Source organism: Tyto alba, unplaced genomic scaffold (assembly GCF_018691265.1).
Source record: "Tyto alba isolate M040663 unplaced genomic scaffold, T.alba_DEE_v4.0 Super-Scaffold_13, whole genome shotgun sequence".
Lineage (NCBI taxonomy): Eukaryota > Metazoa > Chordata > Aves > Strigiformes > Tytonidae > Tyto > Tyto alba.
In genome coordinates, this window is record NW_024881275.1 from 17,787,411 (window position 1) to 17,815,143 (window position 27,733).

At 38.1% G+C, this 27,733-nt stretch overlaps 1 protein-coding gene across 7 annotated transcripts in view; it reads right to left on the reverse strand.

Annotated features, from left to right (window-relative positions):
* Positions 1-27,733, reverse strand: part of BDP1 (B double prime 1, subunit of RNA polymerase III transcription initiation factor IIIB) — a 63,886-nt gene that overhangs the window by 28,568 nt on the left and 7,585 nt on the right. For 5 of the 7 annotated variants that reach the window (XM_042787566.1, XM_042787568.1, XM_042787565.1 and 2 more), the window contains 22 exons: positions 27,295-27,438; positions 26,254-26,387; positions 24,560-24,654; positions 23,902-23,956; positions 21,135-21,278; positions 19,228-19,497; positions 18,719-18,896; positions 17,540-17,699; positions 14,754-14,830; positions 13,229-13,331; positions 12,943-13,019; positions 12,228-12,375; positions 11,751-11,833; positions 10,334-10,565; positions 9,652-9,839; positions 8,682-8,898; positions 8,016-8,203; positions 6,253-6,463; positions 4,634-4,749; positions 3,735-3,954; positions 3,088-3,272; positions 615-831 (listed from right to left, as the gene is read on the reverse strand). In XM_042787566.1, coding sequence (XP_042643500.1) covers positions 615-831; positions 3,088-3,272; positions 3,735-3,954; positions 4,634-4,749; positions 6,253-6,463; positions 8,016-8,203; positions 8,682-8,898; positions 9,652-9,839; positions 10,334-10,565; positions 11,751-11,833; positions 12,228-12,375; positions 12,943-13,019; positions 13,229-13,331; positions 14,754-14,830; positions 17,540-17,699; positions 18,719-18,896; positions 19,228-19,497; positions 21,135-21,278; positions 23,902-23,956; positions 24,560-24,654; positions 26,254-26,387; positions 27,295-27,438 — 3,442 coding nt within the window. The remainder of the gene's footprint in view (positions 1-614; positions 832-3,087; positions 3,273-3,734; positions 3,955-4,633; positions 4,750-6,252; positions 6,464-8,015; positions 8,204-8,681; positions 8,899-9,651; positions 9,840-10,333; positions 10,566-11,750; positions 11,834-12,227; positions 12,376-12,942; positions 13,020-13,228; positions 13,332-14,753; positions 14,831-17,539; positions 17,700-18,718; positions 18,897-19,227; positions 19,498-21,134; positions 21,279-23,901; positions 23,957-24,559; positions 24,655-26,253; positions 26,388-27,294; positions 27,439-27,733) is intronic. The other 2 variants (XM_042787564.1, XM_042787567.1) reach the window with 2 other exon arrangements.

Sequence of the window (27,733 nt, forward strand, 5' to 3'; positions counted from 1 at the left end):
ACCACAGTTTACAGAACAGCATTTAAATATTATTCAAAACACACACACACAGAAACATCCCAGAACAGAGAAAACATCAGCAAGCACAGTTCTGGATATCTAGCTAAAACATGTTAACTAAAAGATTTTAGTGATCCATCTAGAAAATAAGGAAAACCAGATAAACTTGATTCAGATTTCACAGCTTTAGATAAAGAATTAGTTTGGGCTAGGTTAGGCCTGCTGAGCAAATTTAAGCAGAAGAAGGTCTGAACTCTGTTCACCTACATTTCAACTTATAGGTATACTTTTATGGATTTCAGCTAGTACTTGATGTTAGACAACTGCCTTAATTTTTGTTGTTCAATGAATAACAGACAATGTTAGCATGTATTTATGATAATACAGACTTCCGACCATATAAACAGTAAACTTTAAAACAACAGTGTACATTAAATATTTCAGTTTTTAGATCCTAAGTCCATCTACTCAGCATCATTTTAAATAGTGAATGAAAAAAATTTGAAGAATCATGTTAACCTTTCCCAGCCATATACTGGATTTCTGTGCCATCTATGCTTCTATACACAAGAACTAAGGTATAAATTGGCTCAAAATACATGATCAGCACTCACCATTGATACACTTGTTTTTGCTAACACCAAATATTCTTCCCCATTTCTATTCTCAGCCTCATCCTCTTCTCTGTTTTCACCTTCTTCAGGATAATATCTTTTTCTAGTAACTCTCATAAGGTTTGGCTCTGGGTTCCAGTGGGGTTCCCTTCCTTGATGCAAAGGTTTTGTATCACTCTGTTTACTTTCTTCTCCAGAACTTATTTTATCATTGGACCTACAAAAATATTTTGCAACTTTTACTTCTCAGGAACTACAAAATACTCCCTATGAGCGTGGCTTACTATCAAATATTAAGTCAATTTCTACCTGGAATTACTGAAGTGTCCTGCATTTTTATTTAGTTAGTTGGTGAAGTTTAAAAAAACATAAAAAAAAACAATGTGAAAAGGAGGTAATTTGCCTTTCTGCAGTATTGAACCCTTCTGATTACTTTTAGGAAAACAACATTAAGAAGTCAGGTAGAGCAGAAAGTTTCAGTATACCACACCATAGGTCCCCCAAATTAAGTAACCATATGAACATTATATTCATTAATTCCAGTGGTCAAGGTACTACTGCTTTTGAACAAGATGAAAATTCTTATACCTGTTCAAGCACATTCAGATCAGTAAAACAGGTATCTTGGGCTTTTAAACTCATATGTTGGGAAAGGGCAAGAAGTGGGATCTAGGGAACTACAGGCCAGTCAGCCTCATATCAGTCCCTGTGAAGGTCATGGAACAACTAATCCTGGAAATCACTTCCAGACACATGAAAAACAAGGTGACTTGGAGTAGTCAGCATGAATTCACAATGGAGAAGGCATACGTAACCAATCTGACACCCTTTTATGATGAAAGGACTGGCACTACTTCCTCTAATATTCTCATGGAGGAGCTTATGAATTATTGGCTGGATGAGCAGCAAGAAGGTGCACTGAAAATTGATTGAATGGCCAGGCTCAGAGGTTGATTAGTGGCAGGAAGTCTAGCTGGAGGTCAGTAACTATGAGTGTACCCTATGGCTCAGTACTGTTTTCAACCCTGTTCAACATCTTTGTTAATGATCTGGATGATGGGGCAGGGTGTGCCCTCAAGTTTACAGATGACTCAGAACTGGGAGAAGTGGCTAATAACACCAGAGCATCATGCTGCCAACCAGAAGAACCTGGGCAGGCTGGAGAAATGGGCTGACAGGAACCTCATGAACTTCAGCAGTATAAAGTGCAAAGTCCTGTACCTGGGGAGGAACAACCCCAGGCACCAGTACGTGGTGGGAGCCACCCAGATGGAAAGCAGCTTTGCAGAAAAGAACCTGGGTGTCCTGATGGGCACCAAGTTCAGCATGAGCCAGTGATGTGCCCTGGCTGCAAAAAAGGCTAACAGTATCCTGAGCTGCATTAGGAGAAGCATTGCCAGCAGGTTGAGGGAGGTGATCCTTTCCCCCTGTTCAGCACTGGTGAGGCCACACCTGGAGTACCGTGCTGGAACACCCTGAACTGGTCACAGGAGAGGCGTGGACACGCTGGATAGAGTCCAGCAAAGGGCTATCAATGGTCAAGGGGCAGAAGCATCTCTCCTATGATGAAAGGCTGAAAAGAGAGCCTTCAGTTCAGCCTGGAGAAAGAGAAGGCTTGGTGGGAGTGGGTGGGGAAATCTCCTCAATGTATATAAATACCTGAAGGGAGGATATAAAGACAGGTGGATCCAGGCTTTTGCCAGTGGAGCCCAGTGACAGGACAAGAGATAATGGGCACAAAATGAAACACAGGAGGTTCCTTCTGAACATCAGGAAATACTATTTCACCGTCAGGGTGACCAAGCACAGGCACAGGTTACCCTGAGAGACTGTGGAGTCTCCATCCCCGGCAATATTCAGAGGTCATCTGGATGTGGTACTGGGCAACCATCTCTAGGTGGCCCTGCTGGTGCAGGGGGGTTGGGCCAGGTGACCTCCAAAGGTCCCTTCCAACCTCAATCACTTTGTAAAATTCTGCCATCACAGAAGCTAAGAAGACCGTAAGGCAGGCCCTTGTCATGTTAGCACACAGACTCTGGGATATGATTTCAACATAAGTCATGGAAGAGATTTTAAGCAGAGGCTCAGAGACAGATGGGAACCAGAGGCTAATTTTAGAAAACAGCAAAAGTAAATTGATTTGAGGCTGCTCAGTATCAGTTAAAATTGAGCAAAAGGTAGCTTATAACATAACCCAGAACTGTTACATGTAAATAGCACTATCTGCCTCATACTGCACATACATAAAAAGCTTCCCCTTTCTAAAAAGAAAAACAGACTTGAGAAAAACTCTGTTAAAAACTCTTATACTATCTAAGAATGCCACCTAGTGACCCTCACAGCATGTAGAATATAACAACTAGTACAACTCAGAGCCTACACTTCAAAAACCAAGTGCTGTATGGAAACAACTGGATAAATACACAATGTTTTTAAAGAGCTTTTTTTTTATTTTGTCAGCAGGGAACTTTACCTTTCTGTGGTATCCTGAATGCTTCCTACAGCATCTGTTGGTTGACCTTCTTCTTCTTCCTTGCTATGGCCATTAGGTGATTTTTTAGAGGAACAGAGTGTTTCTGACTTCAGACTTTTTGGATTTATGTCTAGATTGTCATTCTTGGCTGAATTTCCCACAAACAATAACACTTCCATGTTATCCTTAGATTTGAAAATAAAATAAACCAACAACATTAGCACAAAAAATATCACCTGTAAAATAAAGCGTTGCAAGTTATGATCAAGATGTTAACCTGAGACAAAACTTTGCTTAAAAACTTTCAAGTGGTTTATGTCACCCATGACTGTTCCTTGTTCCTTTAGAGAAGGTATTTATCTAACCAAAACAGATACTATAACCAATATAGTCTTCCATTAGCAACCACCAAGGAGCTCAGTGAAGACTTCAGATTTGTTAACAGAAATCTAAATATTATCAATGTGTCAATAACAGAATTTGAGAATACCTCATATTAGAGTGCAAATATTAAACAAGAATGTAATTCTTACTAGTCCAGAATTAATTTATACATTTAAAACAGTTAATTTGGATGTGTTAAAAACAGCTGGTGCTGAACCAAGCATCACAAAGTAGAGTCAGAAATATCTGAACAGAATTCTCACTTTTGAGGAAAGAGGTTCCTCAGATTCTTCTGCCACAGGCAGATTCTCTCCTTTATTTGCTTCTTCCTCAACTGGAGCAGAAAGTTTTTGTGCCACCGGAGATTCTTTTTTACTACATGTTCCTTCTAAGTTTGGTCTAGTTCTCAGAGATCCATCCCTTATGAATTGTCTTGGTTTCAGAGTACCCAGCGTGCTTTCTTGAGAAGTGGACTTTTCAGCACTTGTGAATTTAAAGCAAACCAAACAAACAAAACCAAACACAAAACAAACAAAAAAAATGTTATTTGACTTTGGTTGGGGGCAGGGGAAAGTAATTCTGCATTCATTAAGTTTTGAATCAACTATATACTGTTCTGTTTAAAATCATTAAAATTATCTTTTCAAATATATACTTTTGGGCACTTATGGTAAACATGAGAAGGAATAAGAAGATTTGTCAAGGCATTATTAACATTAAAAAGTTGAGTTGCTAACCAAATCAACATCAAGATATCCGCTGTCTAATACATGCTTAAGAACTTATTTTAACATGAGCAGCAGTAAAATAGAAGAGCATACTGGGACCAGTGAAAGACAGGTCTCTAACATTTTGCAAAATTTCTATCTGTTACATGTATGAACGCTGTATATAAAAATACAAACCAAATAAAATAAAAGCTTGGTCAAAAAGAGCTATGAGCTCACACAGATCAAGAATATACCAGATAAATAATGAGAAGTAGTTCAACTCAACTAAAAATGTGCTCTGAAAACATGGGAAGAAGCTGTCTGTAGGCAATGCAAATTAATCATTGGGGAAAGACAGAGAACAAGAAACAAAAGAAATGACACTTGCAAAAATATCTCATTATGCACCTGATGAAAGTTTTCAAATGCAATTTTGCTAAACTCTAACTGACCTGCTTTGTTCACACAATATGTTTTCAGAAATATAGGGCACCTGTGGGGCCTCTTGCTGTTCCTGCTCCTCTTTGCTCAATACATCTGCTTGATACAACACAGCTTCATTTTCACCCTTTAATTTGCAATAAAAAAAAAGCATGAAGAAAACCAGAATCAAACAAGTTTTTAAAACATCTGTATATTTTATAAAAAATAAAAGAAACCACAAACCATAAACTACTGATATCTGTGCTATTTTCCCAATCTGAACCAAGAAAAGAATCACATTATATTTACTGAGGATAATCTGTCTGTGCACATAGTTCAATTTATAGGCAAGCAGGAACAGAAGTCTTTTTAGTCCTGGGCCATTTAGAGTTAGGCTCTTAAATACTATATGCATCTCAGCATTATGGGTAACACTTTTCTATTTAGCATTCAATCAACTTTCTATTACATGGAATACTATGGAAACAAAATACTTTGACAAATGGAAAAATCTTTGAAAACTGGACACTGCAGAGCACACCACAGACACACCCAAGCCACTATAACATAACCTCAGATTCAGAAGGGCTTATTAGTTTTACTTCTGTATTTGCCACACTGCTTCCACAAAGAAGCCACTCAAACACATACCTCAGTCCAGGTCTTTATTAGTACAGAGGAACATCAGACCTGCTGTGGTTCTACAAATTTGCACAGCGCACAGCATGCATGGTCCACAGGCCTAAAATAGCCAAAGCTGAACTGCAAGCAACTATCTCAGCTAGGGGTAAGCTGACACTGTGGCACTGAGAGGGAGACTACAGATGCAGTGCACTTGTGCTCATCTCTGAGAATGTATCACACAAGTAGTCCAAGCTAGCTCTACAGATATTCAAGAACAAAACCAGCTATAAACACTCCAAAAAAATGAGTCACTCTTACAAAGCCTAGCTATGTTTGAGATCTAAGGCAAGTCTACACAGACATGCCTACATCCAAGACATGATTCATAAGCAACCTACAAAATGGTTATAGAGAGTTCATCATACTATGTGCCTTTTGAGGACTTCAGTACCCTTTACAGTGCTTAGTAAAGTGTCTGTGGGGATACACAGTGCAGTTAAAGGACTCAGTTCACCTGTGTAAAGTAGAGGAGTGTCAGGCACTCTAGTGGTGAAGCCAGTCAAAACTAACCAAGGTAATAAGACCGTATATTTTTACAGAAAAATAGCTATCCTCTGCCTTTCTTGATACTATTCCTCAACGATATTCGTCAACACAGACTTGACACTATACAGATACTATATTCCTCAACACAGACTTGATTCATCCAAACAGAAAAGATAAAATGGGAAAAAAACCTTATTTTTATGTATTGCAATATAAAATACATTTTTATTCTAGAGTTAACCTTAAATGTGTATTATTTTTTCAATCATGCAATTCAATTAAAATGAGATCTTCATTTTCCAGAAGACATTAATAGTGCAAGTTGTAGACTTAATTGATTTCCTAACTGCAATATGTCAACATACCAGGGGATTTGGGAACTTTCTTCATCTAGTATGGTACCTCAGCTTCAGGGAATGCAACTTAAATGTTCTAATTTAATTTCATGAAACAGAACATGCAACTTATTAAGACTTACGATGACAGTATTGGCAGACTCATCTTTTTGCAGTACCAACTGCTCTCCTTCAGGCTTTTTCTCCCTCTCATTTTCTGATATTTGGAACTCCTTCTTTCCAACAGCTCTTACCAAGTTTGGCTTGTACCTCTGGAATCTGCTCTGCACTAACTGGACAGGTTGAAGAGGTGTTTGCTTACTTTCTTCTTCAGTGGCATTCCTGTTATCAGTGCTAAGTCAGGCAAAAAAAAATAATCCAAAACTTGATACAAAAGCATGTCATTAACAAACACAGGTTCATCATATTTACATATAAAAAACAACTGAGTTTTTAAAAGAAATGTAAAATTCTGCTGAGTTTAAGTTACAAGCACAAAATTTGAAGCAAAAATTAAAAAGCACTGACTGGTCTCCTAACTACTTCTACAACAGAATTAACTCACTGGAGGCATTAACTTACTCTCTGCTTATTACTATAACGCCAGTGCAATTTTCACACAGTTTCTCTGATAAGCTGTCCTGGGTCTGAGTGGTAGGGTTTTTTATAGCAGGGGAGCAGGGCTACAGCAGTGGCCCCCTGTGAGAAGCTTCTCGAAGCTCCCCTGGCTCCAGGTCACATCCACCTTTGCACCAAGGCTGAGCCGATCAGCTGTGCCTGAGACAATGTATTTAAGAAGGGGCCTGGGAGGAGGAGTTGGAGTATGGAGGAGTGACATTCATGTGAACACAAAGGTCAGTGGAAATACAGAGGAGGAAAGGGAGCGGGAGGTGTGCTGGAGCAGAGACCCCTCTGTATCCTGTGGTGAGAGGGCAGAGCACACACCCCCACACACACACCTATGGAGGTCTACAGTGGAGCAAACACTGATTTATGTCTCAGGTGATGGCACCCAAAGGTCAGGATCCTGCAGGAAAAAGCATCCCCCAGTGTTGCAGTTCAGCACTGGGAGGGGGGTGTCCATGCTCAGGAAGGGCTGCAGCCTGTGGGAGAGACTCAAGCTGGAGAAAGTTCGTGTCCCACATCAAAGCAGCTGGGGAAGGGCTGGGGCCCATGGGAGGGACTCACATCAGAGAAAGTTTGTGGAGGACTGTCTCCTGTGAGAGGGGGACCACACTGGAGCAGGGGGAAGAAGTCCCAGAAGTTCCCCACACACCAAGATGGAAGTAGCAGCAGCACTGACTGCACCCCCCATTCCCTGCCCCTGCGCCGCTGGGAGGAGGTAGAGAGATCAGGGGCAAAGTCGAGCCCAGGAAGGAAGGAGGAAAGGGGGGAAGATGTTTTCAAGATGTGGTAATGCTTCTCACTGTCTTACTCTGTCTGTTAACTGCTGTTGTTTGTGTCTGAAGTAAATTTATATTCTTTTTTTCTTCCCTTAACAAATCTGCCTTTTGCCTGTGACCATAATGGATGATTCAACCCTCCCTGTCCTATCTCACACCCCAAGCCTTTGCTTATTTTCTCCTTCTCAGCACTGCCAGGGGAGAGGGGAAGTGAGCGGCTGCATGGTGCTCAGTTGCCCTCTGAGCTCAGACCACAACAGAAGCAAACTAGTATTCCTATGTTTACATAGAATTAAACTAGTGGTAAAATGAATGCTCATTACTGCTTAGAATGGAAGTAGCTGGAATTTTAGTATCACTAATGTCAAAACTATGAGAACTTCACTTTTTTTCAGTATTTTTATTATAATTTCTTTGCCAGTTAGCAATCCATTGGAACAATTATTTCCTTTTAAAATACTTCCATTGTTACAGTCAAGAAACAAATGTAGCTAAGCCCTTACACTGAATTAGTAGTTGAGGTGTCATCTTGGTTAATGTCAGGTAGAGAAACCTTGAATTCACGATCCTCTGGACTTGAAAATGTCTTTGGGGGCTTACAACTTGGCCTCTCAGAAACCTGCTTAGAGCCAAGTGACTTCTCTATTCCTAAGGATTCCAATGGTTGCAGGACTTCATATTTTCCTGCTTTCTGAAAAATGTAAACACAAGAACCAGAAAAAGTCATGAATCAAACGAAAAAGAGACATTATGATGTCCACAAAGTTCAGTACTAATCACTCTCTGAAGTGTTTCCTGCAAAAACCCCTCTGTCACTGCTCACTAATAATTCCCTAGTCTTTCCAGGACAAAACACATTTGTTTCTTTTAAGCAAAACAGCTTGAAACCAAGATTTCTTCTTCCCCATCTTCTATTAATACTTTTCTCTCTTCACTGTCAACTCTGTAAGGCCACCTTAGGTCTGAAAAACATCTGAACACAAAGGAGAATGGATCAAATCTTTTTCTCCTACATGAACAGGAGTTTCCATGTAGAAAATTTATGCTTTTGAAAAAATTATTTCAAAAAATATTAACTTTGTATTTTTTAAATTATTAGTATTTCATTTCACAAACCCAAAAGCTCAAATATAACTAAAAAAAAAAAAAAAAAAAAAAAAGAGCCTCACATCTGTATCAGGAAGGATGCTATATTTACTGCCACAATTTGACAAACTTTCTTCCTTGTTGGTATCTTTCTGTGATACACCTTCAGTGTTTACATCCAGTACTTCCCTTCTACTAGTTGTCGTTCTTAAATTTGGTTTTGGTCTCTGGAATCGACTCCTCAGTAGCCGAGATGATGATACAGCAGTTTTCTCCTCTTCCTTTTGAAGATCACACTCCCTACAAAAACAAACAAAAGAACAAAGTTCTTGGAGAGCTACATACAAGTACATCATGCATGACCTGGAGGACGACAGTGGTCCTCCAAATCATGCATGACATACTTGTATGTAGCTCTCCAATACAGTAACCAAGTACAAAAATCCTTAGCTTTCTTAGAGCAATAACAAAGCTACTGACATTATGAAAGAAGATCCAATAAAAGCACATTGAACATCATCAAAAACCTGTGTATCTTATAAGCAAGTGAGCATAGATAAGTTAAAAAAAGGTGCGATTTCAGAAAAACAGCAGCTTCCAGTCACACTTTGAGAGGAATTTAAGTGTTTTACAAATGCCTCTGTCTAATCATGTTTAAAACTATTTACAGCACAGCTGTTGGGTAATTTTTTTAAAGGACATTTTAATAGTAAACCAAACCCTATTCTCAAGGATTTATGTAAGCACATACGGTTGCACTGCTAGGACCAACGTGGAGAAGATAACCATGGGAACCGAGCATCAGAAAAACATATTTATTTGAAAACTGGACTCACAGTCTAAAGGTCAAATTAACATCCAACATCATAGAAGTCTAGTGCTTTTGAGCTCTTGGTGTTTCGTTTGTGTAAGTCGAGTATTGTCTTGATTAAATATCTCATTATACATATAAAACTTGTTCTTAATACTGGAGTTGAATGTAAAAGTGTGGGACACCTAGAGATACTGATGGTTTTGAACCATCCCTTCTCTCCATTTAAAAAATAACCTTACCTTGTATTGAAGTCTGAAACCTGTTTCAAGACATCTGACAATCCCTTTTCATTTTCATAGCTTTCTGCTTCTGAGGACTTTTCCTGGGAACAATGCCTTGTATGTACTGAGTTCATCTCACAATCTGTAGAAACATCCCTATCTAACATCACATGGCATGGCTGAATGTCTTCATGAACAGTCACATCCTAAAAGGAATAAAAGTTTCACTCTATTAAGATGAAAGACTTGCTCAACCTCTCTTTTAGAAGAGCAGGGGGAACAGAAGTAGTTTATTTTAGTATCTCTTACAAAAACACTTGAAAAGATCTCTCTTTTTCCTGTTTGTCCAATTAATATCAGTAGACAATTTAAAAGTAAAAACTTGTTATTTTTCTATATACTTTCTAGCTGACGTGGTCCCTTTTCCAAGAGACCTTTTTAATCTGCACTTCTGTTTTCAGATCTGGTATCATGAATAATACAACAAAGTGAGATATAATCCCTCTGTCCATGGAAAAGAGAACCCAAGTGCAAGCATAAGGAAATTTTATGACAATTCAGTTCATTCTGAAAGAATAAACAAAGCATGCAAAGTCTATGCTTACGAATTATGTGGTATGTACCTAGATCTTTGTTACTAAAGGCTTCTACTTAGGACCCAGCAAAACAGCACGTCTAATCAACTGCTCAAGTAACTTACTTTTTTGAGGCAAGGATCATTGTTTTCATCCCTATGGTGTATCACACCTTTTTCTATTTCTCCACTTTCAGTTTTCTCCTCTTCGGGATTCTTTCCATCTGTCCTGTCTTTTTGCCTTGCAACAGTTCTTCCTAGGTTTGGTTTTGGTCTCTGCACTCTGCCTCTCTTCAGAGGTGTTGGTTTCAGTACACTCTGTTTGCTGTCTTCTTGTAAACTAGCTGTTTTATTAGACCTGGAAAAATACATAAGAACCGTAAGTACATAACACATCTGAAAGTGGGAGGAGTCCTAGAGAAGGGATTTTATTTTCATTATTAACATACACTAATCTAAAATTGAGCTATGCATTACTAACTTCATGAAACATTGAAGTTAGAAGTGTATCTGCTAGAGACTGAAGAAGTACCCGACAAGTTTTTACTTTTGTTTGCTCTGTTCTTTTTCTTTTCCCACTGGAGATAGGATACCACATTAGACCTTTTTCTGACCTATAATGGCTCTTCTTGTATTTCTATCTGGTCTAGAGGCAGATAGACCTAATTCAATGGAGGGTTAAAAATAACAAACATACAGAAAACACATAAATAACTTCATAATCTTACTGAGGTAAAAATATCAGATGCACATTATTACAGCTGCCAGATGCTTCTATGCCTTTTCACTCTTAAGCACCAAGTTACACAGCACGTTAATGAAAGAAATAACTGCTGAAGTATTTTTCTGGCAGATGATCAAACGCAGTTTACCTCCCTCCATCCTCTTCAACCATCCACTCTTTAAAACCGTAAGTTTTGGCGTTTTTTTGGTTGCTGTTGTTGCTTTAGGGTTGGGGGTTTTCTGTTGTTTTTTATTCCTTTGTGTTGTTTTTTTTGTTTGCTTTTGGTTTTTTGTTTTTTTTTTACAATTTATCCTGTAAAACACAGTCCTCCTTTTACACTACAGCTGCTACTTCTCCACTGAAGAGAAATACAAGCAGCACTTCTTAATTAACATGTGCATTAAACTGCTCACATGTTGGAATTCTGTCTCTTAATACTAGACTCTTAAAACTTAAATATGCTTTAAGAACAGACGTTTATTCCTATTGTTTAAATACTTACTCACTGAAACTGATGCACTTCAGTATTAAAGCTAGTAGAAGAGGCTTGTTTTAGTTTTCATGGGACTAACTTTTCAGGGGGTTTTTGCCTTTATCATGGCTGACATCTTATTTAAAAGCACTGCTTTAAAACCAAAAATGTTTAATCTATTTGTTTCATGAATTAAAATAGATTCCTAGTCTTCCCACAATTTCTGTCTCATTACCAAATTTTATTCAGAAATATCTATAACTACCACACTATGTAATACTACCAGAAGTGAGAGGGATGGAAAATTGCTGGAGAGCAGCACGTCTTCTTGTTTTTCACATACTTACTGAGACACTGTCTCCACAACTGTGTCATCTTTTTCTGCAGTTTCTTCACTGGTAGCATCAGGCATATTATTTTGGTCAGTATTCTGAAGACAAAGAGAACATTAAGACGTCAACCCTCTTACATTTATAAAGCACAACATTACCCAACAGACCATGTAACTGTCCATAACAGGATACAAAACGGACTGCTTATGACAGACACAGACAATTACAGTGTACATTTCACATAGCCAGAAAGGTGCAGTAAAATCTAGATCAAACAACTAAAGCTGAATTTACTGCAGGACATGAAAGATTATTGGCATCTACTGTTTGTGTGACAATTCCACAGCTTAGCTGAGGCCTCACTGTCACAATATCACACTGTCACTGCAGGTTAAGTGGCTGATTCCTGGTCACAGGGGAAAAAAATAAAAGAAAAAATAACATTGCTGTTGCATCCAGCAGCTTTTTAGCTAACACATTATCTCCAGTTACCTTTTCAGTTCTCCCCTTCGCCTGTGGATCATTTCTTGCATCTTTTTCAGGCTCTTCTTTCCTTCCAGACAATCTTGCAATATTAGGCTTAAATCTCAGTCGACATCCTCGAACTACTGCCTTTGCAATTACAGTTTTTTCAGATTCTCTGCACAAGGATCCACAACAGTGACATTTATTCCGTAATATTAAAACCTACGTAATATTCAATAACTTGCACAGCTTTCTTTACTAGAATTGGATTGTCTTTGGAAGGACTTGTACAAACTTAGGCAAGTTTCCTTGCATGAGAGCCAAACTTTGTTAAGTCTTACAGAGTATGGAAACTCTTTATTTACCTATTAAAAAGACATGAAGTCATCACACAGGGGAAGAGCCTAACTATACTGGCATATCACAGCTGCTTCTGCAAGTGTCAGAAGCAGAGATGTCAGCTGGCCACTGAGGGTGGGGGGAAGGCAAAGCCACTTCCCTCCCCCTTCCAAGCATAGTTGGTACTTCATAAAGGAATGCTTTCCCCAGCTTTACAGAAAGGCAGCATATATCTTCTACTATAGTACCACTTGATATCATCCAAGAAAATGCCGAAGTCAAATTAAAGACATATAAAAACTTCACAATTATTGTTGTCTTTTTATAAGAGCACTATAAAGAATAAATTAACAATTATAGTAGATTAATTTCCGGAGAGTGGAAAAGCAATCTCAATACTTACTCAGATTTAGTATCCAAATCCATATTCTCTACTTCCGTGGCTTCATTTTTGCTGCTTCTACTGTCTTCCTCAAAGCACTGTAATTGAGGCAAGGAATACTACTCTTGGACAAGTGTGCAGGTACCTCAGAAGAAATTCTCAGAATACTACTTATTAGACTGTAGCTGGTCCACAGTATCAGCATTAATCAAAACAGATACAGCATCAAGAGCATAGCATATTAAGCAATGTTTCTCCTTCTGATCTTTTCATCTGCATTCACAAGGTCTGGAGAGGAAGATTTTACCTTAATTTTCTCTTGAGTTGCTGCTTCTCTCCTTCCAGATGATCTCACTAAATTGGGTTTAGGTCTTTGCAGGCGCCCTCGTTCTGCAGGCTTTTCAGTTTTCCTTAAGATATAAGAAGAAGTGATCTATATTATTACCAAAGAGAAACTTAAAAGTCTTACATATGGTCCAAGATGTACTTCAAGAGAGCCAAAAACCGAGTGGGTAACGCAGCAAGACAATAAACTGAAAAGAATTATATTACATCTTTCTGATATTAGAAGATATGCTACTACTTAATGCAAAGAGTGTTAAATGAACCTTAATAACTTTGCTGGCGTTCAGTGGAATCTACTTAAAATATTTGAAGGAAGCTAAATAAATAGGAATACTACTTCTGGAGATTCACAACTGATGACAGTGTGAACAGGCTTATTGCTTTCAATAGAAACAACAGAAATCTGCTTTGCTTTATATATACAAAGATTTGCTTTATATACAAAATTTTGCACTTGTCTCTCCTGTCCCTTCATCCCATTTCAAAGCTATCTCACTCACAGAACTATGAAAACTATGAACTGCTGTTTTCAAACACCTTGTCCTACTGCCAACATCCAAACATTATTTAAGCACGGAGTACATACATCAACCTCTGTGCCCTTCACTACTCCAACAGCATGTCCCAGGACTCACATACTGTTTGACAGAGGCCTACAGCTTACCAGTAATCTTCAAACTGGGAACTACTGCCTTTTTTATATTCTTCCTAGGACAGGACAAATAAAACTTTGACAGCCTTTACCACAAGTGAGCTGTCCTTCAATAAAGTAAAGACAAAAGCACGAAAAACAATTTGGCATTAACTGGTAGCCCATCCCTAAGTCACCTTTAAAAAATTGTATCATGGAAAAGTAAGTCACTGATCACACAAAAATGGAAACTTTAGATACAGACTTGTTTAAACACCACTGCTCAATTACAGCAATAAGTGTAAGAAGCAGTCACAAAGACTAACTTCATAAAGGAGCACAGGTAAGACAGAGACAACCTCTAGAGAGGTGTGCCTCAACTTACAACTCCTGCGCTGAGTTCCAAAGAGCAATACTTTCGAATCAGGAAGGTGCCATACACATGATGTCTACAGCTAAAAAGCTCTGACGGACAACTGCAAATTTCAACGAATACAGTGAGGCCCTTTTATTAAAAAATAAATAAATAAAATCAACTTTCACAACCAAGGTTCACCCACAAAATGGCAGAACTTCCTCGGAGAAATTTCTCATTCTTGATGATTGTAGAAGGCTAACTTTTTTCTAAGCTTAGTTAAGTCTTTTTCCTTGTTCCCATTTAACATTTTAAGTCTTAGTCAAAGCACTGTTTCTCAGTGATCAAAATTTCTATCAAACAACTTCTTTGATTATGGAAAAAAAATTATTATTATAAACCATCTAGTCCAACCTACTATGGTTAATCAGAATTATAACCAAATTAAGCAAATGCAAATTTAGCTCAAGTACCAATGCAAGGTAAAATAATTCTACTTACCTGATTACAGACTGAGAATCATTTTCTGATGCACTCTGCTTTTCATCTGGTCTATGTAAGTCTTGTATGTCTTTGCTCTGAGCAAGGAAAAAAAAAATGTTGCAGGAAAGAAATGATAAATGTAGAAGAACTCTTTGCTGTAATGTGAAGTAAAGCAGAAACAAGAACAAGATTCACGTAATAGTTGAGGTTGGAAGGGACCTTTGGAGGTCACCTGGCCCAACCCCCCTGCACCAGCAGGGCCACCTAGAGATGGTTGCCCAGTACCACATCCAGATGACCTCTGAATATTGCCAGGGATGGAGACTCCACAGTCTCTCAGGGTAACCTGTGCCTGTGCTTGGTCACCCTGACGGTGAAATAGTATTTTCTGATGTTCAGAAGGAACCTCCTGTGTTTCATTTTGTGCCCATTATCTCTTGTCCTGTCACTGGGCTCCGCTGGCAAAAGCCTGGATCCACCTGTCTTTATATCCTCCCTTCAGGTATTTATATACATTGAGGAGATTTCCCCACCCACTCCCACCAAGCCTTCTCTTTCTCCAGGCTGAACTGAAGGCTCTCTTTTCAGCCTTTCATCATAGGAGAGATGCTTCTGCCCCTTGACCATTGATAGCCCTTTGCTGGACTCTATCCAGCGTGTCCACGCCTCTCCTGTGACCAGTTCAGGGTGTTCCAGCACGGTACTCCAGGTGTGGCCTCACCAGTGCTGAACAGGGGGAAAGGATCACCTCCCTCAACCTGCTGGCAATGCTTCTCCTAATGCAGCTCAGGATACTGTTAGCCTTTTTTGCAGCCAGGGCACATCACTGGCTCATGCTGAACTTGGTGCCCATCAGGACACCCAGGTTCTTTTCTGCAAAGCTGCTTTCCATCTGGGTGGCTCCCACCACGTACTGGTGCCTGGGGTTGTTCCTCCCCAGGTACAGGACTTTGCACTTTATACTGCTGAAGTTCATGAGGTTCCTGTCAGCCTGGTTCTTTGTCTTTTAATTGGACAAAGCTAATAACAGACTCCTTAGGCAGTATCAGCTATCATTACTTTCCAGGTCTAGTATTTAAATGATTTTCCTAGAGAGCACTGACCATCACTCTGAAGAAAAAAAAAAAAAAAACAAAACAAAACAAACCCAAAACCTAACAACGTAGCAAGCTAATCATAATTATAGCAAAGATTTTAAGGAATCTATTTAGTGAAGTAAGGTACAAGCCTACTGCATAAAACCATTATTTCTCTACTTTATTTGCCTCTTAAATAATATTAATGGAATCACGTTTCACCTCACTAGTTGGCTGAGTACTTCTAGTTTTAGGTCAGTGATTATTTTCATATACTTTTAAAGTAAATTAACCACAGCAGGGCAAGAGAATTAGAACCGACATAAAAGGTCTTTTGAAATTGTCAGTTTCAGAGAATATTATGCCTTCTTCTCAGGTCAAACAGCCATATTTCAGCCAGAGAGCTTAGCTACATAGGCTACTAACAACACTATAATAGGCTGGTGTATATAGCACATTGCCCTGTTGCGTTCACTGAATTTTATAAACATTATTCTAACTAATATCAGGAGCATGCATTGTTAAAACATTTCCAACTACAGACATATAGTATTTGTGAAGATCCTAAGTAGCTGATTTTCAATTAAGATGAAGACATTAATTTAGGTAACAGAATCTAACATAAAGGCCAAAGGACAAGTAATTCATCCATCACATTAGGGAAAGACTAACACTTAGAATTTCCTAATCTCTCACCACAAACTTTAGATACAAGATCATTCTTCATCTTAGAAAGCACAAGAGAAAGTAACTCTTTTCCCCTCAGCATAAGTCTTTAAACAGTATGATATTAACTTCCAAAAAGGACAATGATGCAAGGATAGAAAGATGATCAGAAGAATGGAATTTTCTCTATATGAGGAGAAATGTAAGCTTAAGACTCTTCACCTTGAAAACAGTATTGTTCGAGAGAAGAAAAAGTGGCATTATAAACAAGAATAGCTTGGACAAAATTAACAGGAACATAACAATGAAAGTACAGTGCCTATTAAACTACCAGGCATCAGGCTTAAAGCAATCCAAAGAACACATTTTTCTTGTTAAGTGAATAATTAAAGGAATGAACTCTCAGCTGTAGCACACAATTCACCACAAAGATACAGACAGATGCAAAAAAAAGCAGCTAGACAAACTCCTTAGTAAAAGATTCATCAAATACTTCAGAAGAAACCAGATGCAATCTCAGGAAGTTTCTAAACTGTTGGACCTGATTAGAACATACCCAAAGAAAGATCATTCAGTCTTGGTCCAGTTTCTTATATTTTTCCTGAAACACCTCATGGCAACCAGTAACAGCGGACAAGAGTTTACACAGGCTTCCATTCTGAAGCAGCACAAACCATCCAATGCTCTTCCTGCTCAAATCAGTTTCCAACATCACACCAGTAAGCATATGCCAGCAAAATCTTGTTCCAAGGTTTTACTGTTGATATTGTACTGCTTCACTTTGAATAATTAAACTGTTCAGCTGTTTAAATTGCCTATGAGATAAGCCAGGCATGCACAGCATACTCTCTGAATAAATTCAGTGTAACAGACAACCCATTAAAGCCAGTCAAATTGACAGTATTTAAATTTTGGTGACATTCTCAGGCTTGTTGCCTTTTTTCCACCTAGTAGTAAAAACATCACAAAAACAAACAAAAACCAGTTTTGATTTACAAAAACACTTTTAATGGTAAAAAGGAAGATCTTAAGAAGTACGAACTACACAAAAAATAAAAATACCTTTGTTTCTCTAGTTTCTTCAGATTGTCTTTCTTTGCTTCCAAGCTTTGAAACCAGTAACTCTGAAATCTGGCTTTCTTGTGAGGTATCGTCTTCAACGTCTAGGGTTCTCAGTTTAGCAGATTCCATTTCTAGTAGAACATTATTACTGTCTTCAGAGCTGAAATTCATAAAAGCACACAAAAAGTTCTATTAGTATATTGTAATAAAAAAGCTATTATTATTTACAGATAGAGCAGGTTACACAGAAAAATTATGCAGTTTTGACATTAAATAACTACATGTGTTTCAGATGATCTGACAAGTTTTAGTGATATTAGCAAGATGAGCTTTAAAACAACTTTTGTATTTTTGCAGTGCTACTAGAAGATGATGTTAAAATCCCATCTGAATATTCTAGACTTGATAGTTTTTTAAACAGACTTTACTAATATAAACACTGTATGCAGAAGCTCTTTTTCCCCCTAACCTTCTATAACAATCGATGTTGAGTTTAAAGACAAATACTGTTCCTTCATATGCTTCCAATAAGGTATTAAAGCACATGAAATTTTATGCTGAATCTATGAAACAAGAAATAATTACAATACAGCTAAATACAACAATTAACATGAAAAATTATGAAGTAGCACTAACAGCTTCATAATGACTTTTAAGATTTACCACTTTCTTATAGAACAAGTTTAATAAAACAAACATTCACTTTCTTTCTAGTAAAAGAATGCCTAAAATTGAAACCAAAAACTTGCCTCCCACTCAGGTTCTGCACAAATAAAGTCCAAGCAACTTTTCTTTCCCACAACAATCATCTTATTCAAAACAAATATCAATTCCAACACCACTTAAGCAACAGCAATGCTCTGAGAGAAGTATTAGGAGTTACAATAAGCCAATAGTCCATGAACACTCTTAACAACAAGAAAAAAAAAAGTGAAAGCAGTTTTGCATGGGATTTTAGTATTAATGTAAACTAATTTTGCAATGGCATCCCATCAGGGCAGAGAACATACTGTGAGTGTAAATTAAAAACATCTTACTAAAACCTAGGACAGTTCTTGGAAACCAAAAACCTGCCCATTCTGTGCCAGTTAACATGGTGGTAAGCATGAATAAATAATACCAATATTAAAACTTTAAACTACTTTTTATTTTGCCTAAGCTTTCCATTGTAAACATTACCTGCATAAATTGACATCACTTTCTCTCTCCATTATGTCATCCACTGGCAAACAGGACTCTGATCCCTCTTCCTCTGTAGCAGCAGTCTCATCCTGTTTTCCTTCATTAACACTATCCAGTTCTTCTCTACAGGTAGTATGACCATCATTGTTTGCACTACATACCACAGTTTCCACTGCTAATGAATAAGAATGAAATCAGTTTGGACATTCTGATCAACATCTTAAAATTCCGATTCTCAAATCCTAGCTACAGTGAAACAGGAGTTAATTTAAGATAAAAAAATCCCAGTAGAAAATGCCTAAGTATTAAGATTTAAGAGATCTGTTCTCAGCTAAAATAAAGTGCTTAGATTTAGTATGAAAGCTGATTTGAGAGGCATCGTCCCACAGCCTCCCAAGGCAGGTCAGTGATACAAATCAAAACCCAAGTTCTCATTTTTAAGTTTGCAATATCTTTATATAAAACTTATATTTGAACATCTGAAAGCGAGCTTTTTTGCCTCTTACTTTTCTTAGAGGATTTCCCTTCTTCTGCAATTTTTGAAGGGACAGCCATTTCTTCTGGATGATTCTCCACTTCCTGTTCAAGATCATCTTTCCTCTTCTTCTTTATCCTCTTTTTTGCTAACACCGGTTCTGATGCAACCTGTTCTTCTGACTGTTCAGAAATGCTCAAAGATTCTTCATTTTCTTTCTCAGCCATTACACCATATGCTTCTGCTTCTGCATCAGAAATTCTGGCTTCCTGATTCGCAGCTTCTGTGTTGGCAGATTTTGCTATCGAGACAATGTGGTTCCTGATTAATAGACTGGTAGAGTATTAGGAACCATAAATCACAAAGATATTTCCACTAGCAACATCTTGTGAATTCACACATCACTGCCAATATACTGATGGGTGTATGAACAATACAGTGAGAAGTTAGTCACTGACTTAACAGAAAAACTTCAGCATAGATTAACTTCAACACTAAACACAAAACATATTCTGTACATGGGACAACACTTCACCAGGGTAAAGTCAATATACTATGTAAATCCAATTTAGTTAATGTTCTTGTTCCTATGCTTTTTAGAAGGTCATACAGTCACTTTTGGCTCCAGGAAAATCAGGCATTGCTATTCCTGAAAAGAATTATCATATCGCTGCAGAAAGACACGATGATGGTTGCAGAAAGTATGCCACAAGAAAGTAATTTTGATCAATAAGTGTATTTTAGCTCATCATTCTTATTTACATAAGAAAGGTGAATTATTATCTACCTAATAATTCACAAGTTCTTCTCTGGGATTAATGAGTTTCTAAAATTCTCCTCCTTCTCCTTTTCAGGACATTTTGTCTTGATCTTATATTTATGCAGAACATTAACCACCAAGAACCTATCTCTGTCTTTTTAATTATTCTTATATAAACTTGTTCCCCTATAATTAAGAAATCCAAAATGCAAGAGAAGTAGAAAAGCATACTTATATTCCTTTACACATAAAGTACCTTTAATCTGCCATTAAGTCTACAAACAGAATTTCTGTATGTGGCTGTAAGTCCTAATAGGTGGGAAATTTTACTTAACTAAATCTGAATTCAAGGCTATAGCAAAGCAGCAATATTGCTGTTTAATTCTTAAAATTGACAATGTTGCTTCCTAGCTAGCATGCTCTTTAAAAAGGTTGTTCACTTGTTTGTTCCACAATACCACTTACAAGAAAATGGATCCTTGTGGAACAAACAAGTGAACAACCCCACAGAATTAGCAGGAAATTTATGAAATTGTGTCAGTGTAACTGTTTTTAACTTAAGCACATCTATGAAAGGTCCTTTCAGAGGTACTGAGGTAATAAGACACTATGTGGTGATTGATAGTAATTAAACATAACCTTCATCCTTTATTTTGAAGAGATCAGAAGACTAAAACAACTTTTACAAGTCTCCCTTCAGACTTAGGGAGTCAAAGTGTAATTAAAGGAGAAACAGAATGCCTTAAAAGGGATTTTAAATGTAAGAAAAAACTAAATTAAAAGTCACAGAAGAGCTTGCCAAAAACATGGTTTTGGCCTAAGGATTCTAAAAGTGAATTCATTAGCAACTTATGGAGATATTTATCAACTGTTATAATTGTAATATCCCATTTATAATGAGTGCTTCAGACTGTGGAAGAGCACTAATCTCATTGTCACTAAACTCACAATCTACGTTCCTGACCAGAGAAAACACAACTCAGAAAACCAGCTGCTACCAATTATTAGCATCCCACACATCAGTAAACTACATCTGAAAAAGTTATGCTATGAAGCCAGGATCCTTTTGCCCTGTCCAGAACAGGGGAGGGAAAGATTCCCCATGCAATTTTTCCTCTGCTAGCAACACATTACTGACACTGCTCTGTAATGCTACCTCACGCATTCTTTTGAAGTACCTTTTGTCTTCTTCCGAGGCCGCGATGGCTTCTTTCCCTTTGGCTTCCGGCTTTTGACAGTCTTTTGTTTCTTCTTTTCCTCATCTGCTAAGACCTTCTCAAGCAGCTGGGCAAAGAATTCAAAATCAAAGGGACGCTTCTCTTCTATCAGATTAAAGCAAAGAAATAGAAGCGATTTCAAAGTTGGTAATTTTTCCAAGTTTCTGCTTCATAAAATAATCAGTGGTACGTGTTATGATATTAAAACGCAAAGGTTATATAAATTTAAACAAATAATTATTTTTTAAAATACTTTCTGTATCACTTGAGCAGGGACTAGAGTTGACATATATATGGATTGTGGTAGCTTGGATTTAAAAAACAAATAGTAAAAAGGTTACAGTACTTAGCAGTTTAGAAACTTTAAGAAGTTGTGAGAGCCAACTTGTAAGTCCAAAAACAGTGAGCAAGAAAAACAGCCTTAGAAAAACAGGGACTGAGAAAAACAGCCTGGAAACAGTGGGGATTTAGAAAAACTGCCTGAGAAAGAGATAAGGATGGGGGGGACTGGAGACCCTCTGAGCCAAGGAATGCCTCCAACACTTGCAAGAAACAAAACTACAGTCACAGGGTGGATAATGTGGAGGCTGAAGCTGGTAAGGCTACTTGGATAGCACAGGATATAGCTGGAAGAGGGAGTCTTGTGAAGGTAAGATGGCTCTGCTCTGGCATATCTTGTAAAGTTTTAAGGGCCACTGTCCAGTGAATGACCTTTGCTTCATTATCCACAAAATGTGTATTAAAGTTGACACCCCTGAATATGCTACACCATCCTATGAAACACCTTACCCCATACATGTAATGTGTAGGTATGTGGGTTGTCCTGGAGGACAGACAAAAAGAAAGTGTGTATAAATTGAGGGGGTACAAGGCAGGTGGGGTGAGCACGCAAAGAATAGAAAGAAAGAAATGGAGATGATGGAAAAATCTAATAAACTCAGACAGGACCAACGCAGGACCCTGGATTAGTGATCTCTATTTTTCTATTCTCTCTCTCTCTCTCTTCTTTTCCCCTTTTCCCTTACTACCCCTAAGTAATGCAAAGCATACTATATTGCTTGCCATAATTCACAATATACTTAGCCAATTTCCATGTATGCAATTAGTACATCATAGGAAATTTATAAATGTTTCTGCATGGACTCTGAAAGTTGTTTCACTGTGGTCTGCTCCGTTGGGGATTTATGAATCTAAGCCACTTGTCTCCTTCATCTGAGCGGGACGTGACACAAGTGACAAATCCACAAATCTTACCTGTCTTGGGTCTGAATGAGTGGTGGGGCTACTGGGTAGCATGGGATGGGGCTGTAGTGGTGGCCTCCTGTGAGAAGCTTCTTGAAGCTCCCCCAGCTCCAAGCAAGACCCACCTCTGCACCAAGGCCAAGCCAATCAGCTGAGCCTCTGAGAAAATATATTTAAGAAGGGGCGTGGGAGGAAGAGTTGTAGTTGTGACATCTGTGTGAACACCAGGGTCAGTGGAGGAATGGAGGAAGAAAGCAGGGGGAGGTGTGCTGGAGCTCTGTATCCTGCGGTGAGACAGCAGGGTGGCCCCCCCTGCCATCCATGGAGGTCTGTGGTGGAGCAAACACTGATAAGGCCTGTGAAGGACCCCACACATACATTTAAGGTGTCTGTGCCCAAAGGAGGCGGGGATCCTGTGGGAAGAAGCAGCCGCCGCTGTTGTAGTTCAGCACTGGGAGGACTGCAGCATGTGGGGGTGTCCCATGCCAGAGCAGCTCAGGAAACACTGTGGCCCGTGGGAGGGACTCAGGTCAGAGAAAAGTCGTGGAAGACTGTCTCCTGTGAGAGGGGGACCACACTGGAGCAGGGGGAAGAAGTTCCAGAAGCTCCTCCCACTGAAGATGGAAGAAGCAGCAGTGCTGACTGCACCCCCCATTCCCTGCCCCTGCACCACCTGGGGGAGGAGGCAGAGAGACTGGGAGCAGAGCTGAGCCCAGGAAGAAGGGAGGTGTGGGGGAAAGCGTTTTTAAGATTTCTCACTGTCCTACTCTGTCTGTTAAGTGTTGTTGTTGTTAGTGTCTGAACTAAATTTATGTTCTTTTTTTCTTCCCTTAACGAGTCTGCCTTTTGCCCGTGACCATAATCGGTGATTTATCCCCCCCATCCTATCTCGAACCCCAAGCCTTTGCTTATTTTCTCCTTCTTATCAGTGTGGGGGGTAGAGGGGAAATGAGTGGCTGCATGGTGCTCAGTTGCTCTATGAGCTCAGACCACCAAGCCTTTTGTTTTATTTTCTCGTTCTCAACACTGGGTGGAACAGGAGGGGTGAGCAGCTGTGTGGTGCTCAGCTGCCCTCTGAGCTCAAATCAATGTTTTAGCATGCTGCTCTAGGACCTATATAGCTCATTCAAATAAACACAAAGCCTTTAAGGATTCTCAAAGCAGTTTACAACAAGTAACTACTAGAAATTGCCAGGAATCAGAACAATTTTCAACTGGATATATATATATATATAGGAAAGTTTACATTAATCTTATTTATCAGACATATAGAAAAGACATATAGAAAAAATTAAACCTACAGATCTTTACTGTAAACCATGACTGTTACAAAAACCTAAGATTCCCCAGCTTCTGAACTCACCTATGATCAAAAACTTTTTCTTATAATTAATTCAAGCAAGGCAAAACACAAAAAACTACCAAGAAAAAAGATGACTACCATTTAATGACCCATTGTATTGTGGGGTACCTTTACTTTACTTACTGAAAGCTTTGTCTATCCTCCATCCGTTAGCTTTTTCTTCACGTTTGAACTTGTTCTAAAAGCAGAGGTATATTTGTCTTTTTCAGCAAAAAAGAAATGCAACAATAGATTGTATAAAATGGCAGATAAAGATAAAACTTCTCAAATGCAACGAGATTTTCTATGAACTAAAGTTGTTAAAACTTACAAGAACAGTCACGGAACATAAGTTTGTAATTAATTTTTAAATATAAAATCTGTTACCAATAGACATTACCAGTCATGATTTTTTATTATGTTCACCATCTTTATCCTTACTTCCAATCTAAGCAGGGTTTGCAATATCAAAGATTTTCCCAGGTGGATACCACAAAAGAGGCAACACAGAAGACCTCACCAAACATCCACTTATGCTTATCAGCATTCTTCACTTAAAATAAAATTGAGACAAACTGTGTCTAAGTATGCTAGATTTACTAGATGTGTTGACTGGAATTCAAGCATATTAATGTTTCAGATACTTACTACCTCTTGGAAACAGGTACTAAAAAAGCATTGCTACAGAGATAATTAGCATCACAATCATCCATACCAATATAGGAAGCACAGGAATAGCAAATTAGAAAGAGAAGAGTGAAAACAGATGTTTAATTGCTTTATTGAGTGCTTTAATTTTTACCTTAATTTCTGCTCTGGCTCTATGAGGAAACAGCCGTCCAATCAAGGAGAAGTCTGTTCCTACCATACTGATAGCTAAAAAGAACATGTCTGTTTCTGATGGTGGGGGAAAAACAAAAATAAAAAATTAAGATACACACACTTAAGTACTTAGTTCACCATCCTTCTTGCTACCTAAACTAAAAACACCTTTCAAACTTAATGCAACGAGATTGATAACTTTTAAGGTTATCTATTGTGGCTGCAAGTTCAGCTGAGCTGGAATATGTGTGTTATTTTACCTAAGTACCTCTAATAACATTTGACTAATGAACTATTAACAGAAAGAACCGTCTAATCTATTATAAAACTGCAGAATGTGAAATATATTTTATAAAGCTAGTAAATCAAAGCTAACCAACTCCACATTGTAAATGTTTATTTTTATTACAAACATAACCAGAAATCAGAAAAAAGCATATGTAATAATACCATCTCCATTACTATTTGTTAAGACAAAAAGAGTGCATTCCAAAAGCAGGACAGTTGTCACGGTTTAAACCTGGCCAGCGGCCGAGCACCATGAAGACACTTGTTTACTCTCTGCAGCCCAGGAAGATGGGGGACAGAATTGGAAGGGTAAAAGGAGACTAGTAAGTTGAGATAAAAACAGTTTAGTAATTGAAATAAAATAAAACAATAAGAGAAAGTACAAATGCGATTGCTCACCACTCATCAACCGATACCCAGCTTGCTCCCGGCTAACGATCCCGAAATACCAGGATCCTGAAATCACAACCCTGGCAGCAAGCAAGAACCCCTTCCTGCCCAGCTGCCTGGGCATATATTCTATAGCATGATGTCACATGCTGTAGAATATTTCACTGGCTAATTCAGGTCCGGTGCTCTGGCCGTGCTCCCTCCCAGCTCCTTGTGAACCTGCACAGAGGCAAGGCCATGGGGAGTTGGAGAGTCCTGGATCTCAGCAAAAACCAAAACCACCAGTGTATTCTCAGCATTCATCTCGTACAAAATCTCATACTGAATGCAAAGCACAGCACTATTCTAGCTACCAAGAAGAAAAATTAACTCTATCCCAGCCAAAACCAGGACAACAGTGAATTCTGAAGCTAATTTTTCCATCCACAGTTGTAAAGAAAATTTCCAATTGTAAAAAGTCCTGTATTGTGTTGTCATCCTAGAGATAATAACCAATTCACAGCAGGCATGATAAAAAAATAACCCACCTACTCATAAAAACACAGCTGTCCATGTGCACTGAAATCAGCCCACACAGAGATGGTTTATATAATTTATTCATGCCCATGATGGAAGAACAAAGTAAAGAAGCTGTTAAGAAGTCCTAACTGTTCCATCTAGAGCTCAGATCTCTGGACACCAGAATACAAAATTACGCTTTTGATAAGGCAGACTAGCATTTCCTCAGCGTACAAACTTCCATAACAGAAAAAATTCACAGGTAGCCTGAATATCACAAGGCACTGGATTTTTTAAACATGTCCATTTTCATGGTAAACATCAGAGCTCTGCTTGTTGTAAGAGTTTGGAAGGTTGAGACTATGTCATACATAAGTACATCCATTTACTCCACTGGAAATAAAGTACAGTTGAGTCAAACAAAGTTGAATACAAAGCATAGATGGAAAACTAAGAATTTCCTGCACACTCAAAACTTGAAACCAAAAATATACTCACCTTTATTTGACCATGGTTTTGTGTAAAAGCTTTTCCTAAAGCTAGAATATGTAGTTGTAGAGCCACGCTCAAAGATAGGATCATTTTCTTCTACAACACATGGACCTTTTGTTCTTAGAACTTCTACAGTTAAACTGTAAAAACAAACACATAAAGAGACTTATCTGAAAATATTGCTAACAGGACACATAGTAGATGTATATAAACTAGCTATTCAGATTTTCCTGCCACAAGTCAGAGTTTGTATTATATGTAATCAGCTTTAATAATTCCACTGGCATCTATTATACTGGGAGAATGCAGTAAAAAACCATTACCCTACAAAGCCTGTGCAAGCAAATCTGCTTTCCCCTTTTTATAAGCTATAGTACAAACAGACAAAATTAAGTATCTTTTTAAAAAAAGGAAAAAAAAATGTCTTCTTAACATTCAAGAAGGTTATTTTACAGAATACAAGAGCCTCTGCATATCATTTTAGAATACTTTCAAGCTCTTTTGCCAGGACTGACTGCTCTATCCTTACACCTTGGCCTAAATCTCATGCTAATAATATGTTTGGGGAACTCAGTAATTTGATAATCTAATACTTTAAAAAAAGCCATATTCTAAGCAAAGTTAATGAAAACACTGGTAGCTGAATAAAGCAGCAACATGCAAGAAGCAAAGCTGAAGCAAATCATACTGACAACTGAGTAACAGTAAACAGACAAGTGTAACTGTGAGAAATTAAGTTAACGAAATAGGAGACTTGGAAGTGTGACAAATATTCAGTATTAATTCAATGTAATAAAATTACATGTTCCTCTCTATCTCCTTTCCCAAAAACATTTCTCATAGAGAAAGTTTGCCAGTACTGAGATGCAGATAACTGCTACTCATATTTTGACACGTAATTTGCACTGTTCCCTAAGTTAGGATAGCTCAACTCTCAACACATAAAAACACTGACATTTGTCCCTGTCCAAAACAACTGTTCTCTACCCACAAACTAAGCAGCAATGTAGTATATATTGCCTGTGAGCCAGGTGCAGAATTTTCTACCTTTCTTCATCCAGAATAATTGAACCATCTTCTGCTACTTTCACACGAGGAACTAGAAGTGGACCATCCTGACTCTCCTCCCCATTTTCTGCTTCTTTCTCCTCGTCTTCCTCTTCATGATCAGGACTACCTTTTTCTTCATGTCTACAATTTTAAGAGAGCAAGCAAAAACATTACTTTTGTTAGTGTTCTGAATTGCTACTCAGTATGCCAGATGTTCAACAATTTAATGAATCACCCAGCAATGTTAGTCAGTACATAAACTCTGGAATCTGCTTTTCATTCTATTGTAAAATGGAAAAATGCAAAAATATAATTCTGAAAGCAAAATGCTCTTTAGCCACCCTCCCCTCCCAAATTACAATTTTTTTCTAAATAAGGGCTGTGATATTGAAATAGTAAAAAAATCCCAAAACTTACACTGTTAATATTACCACAG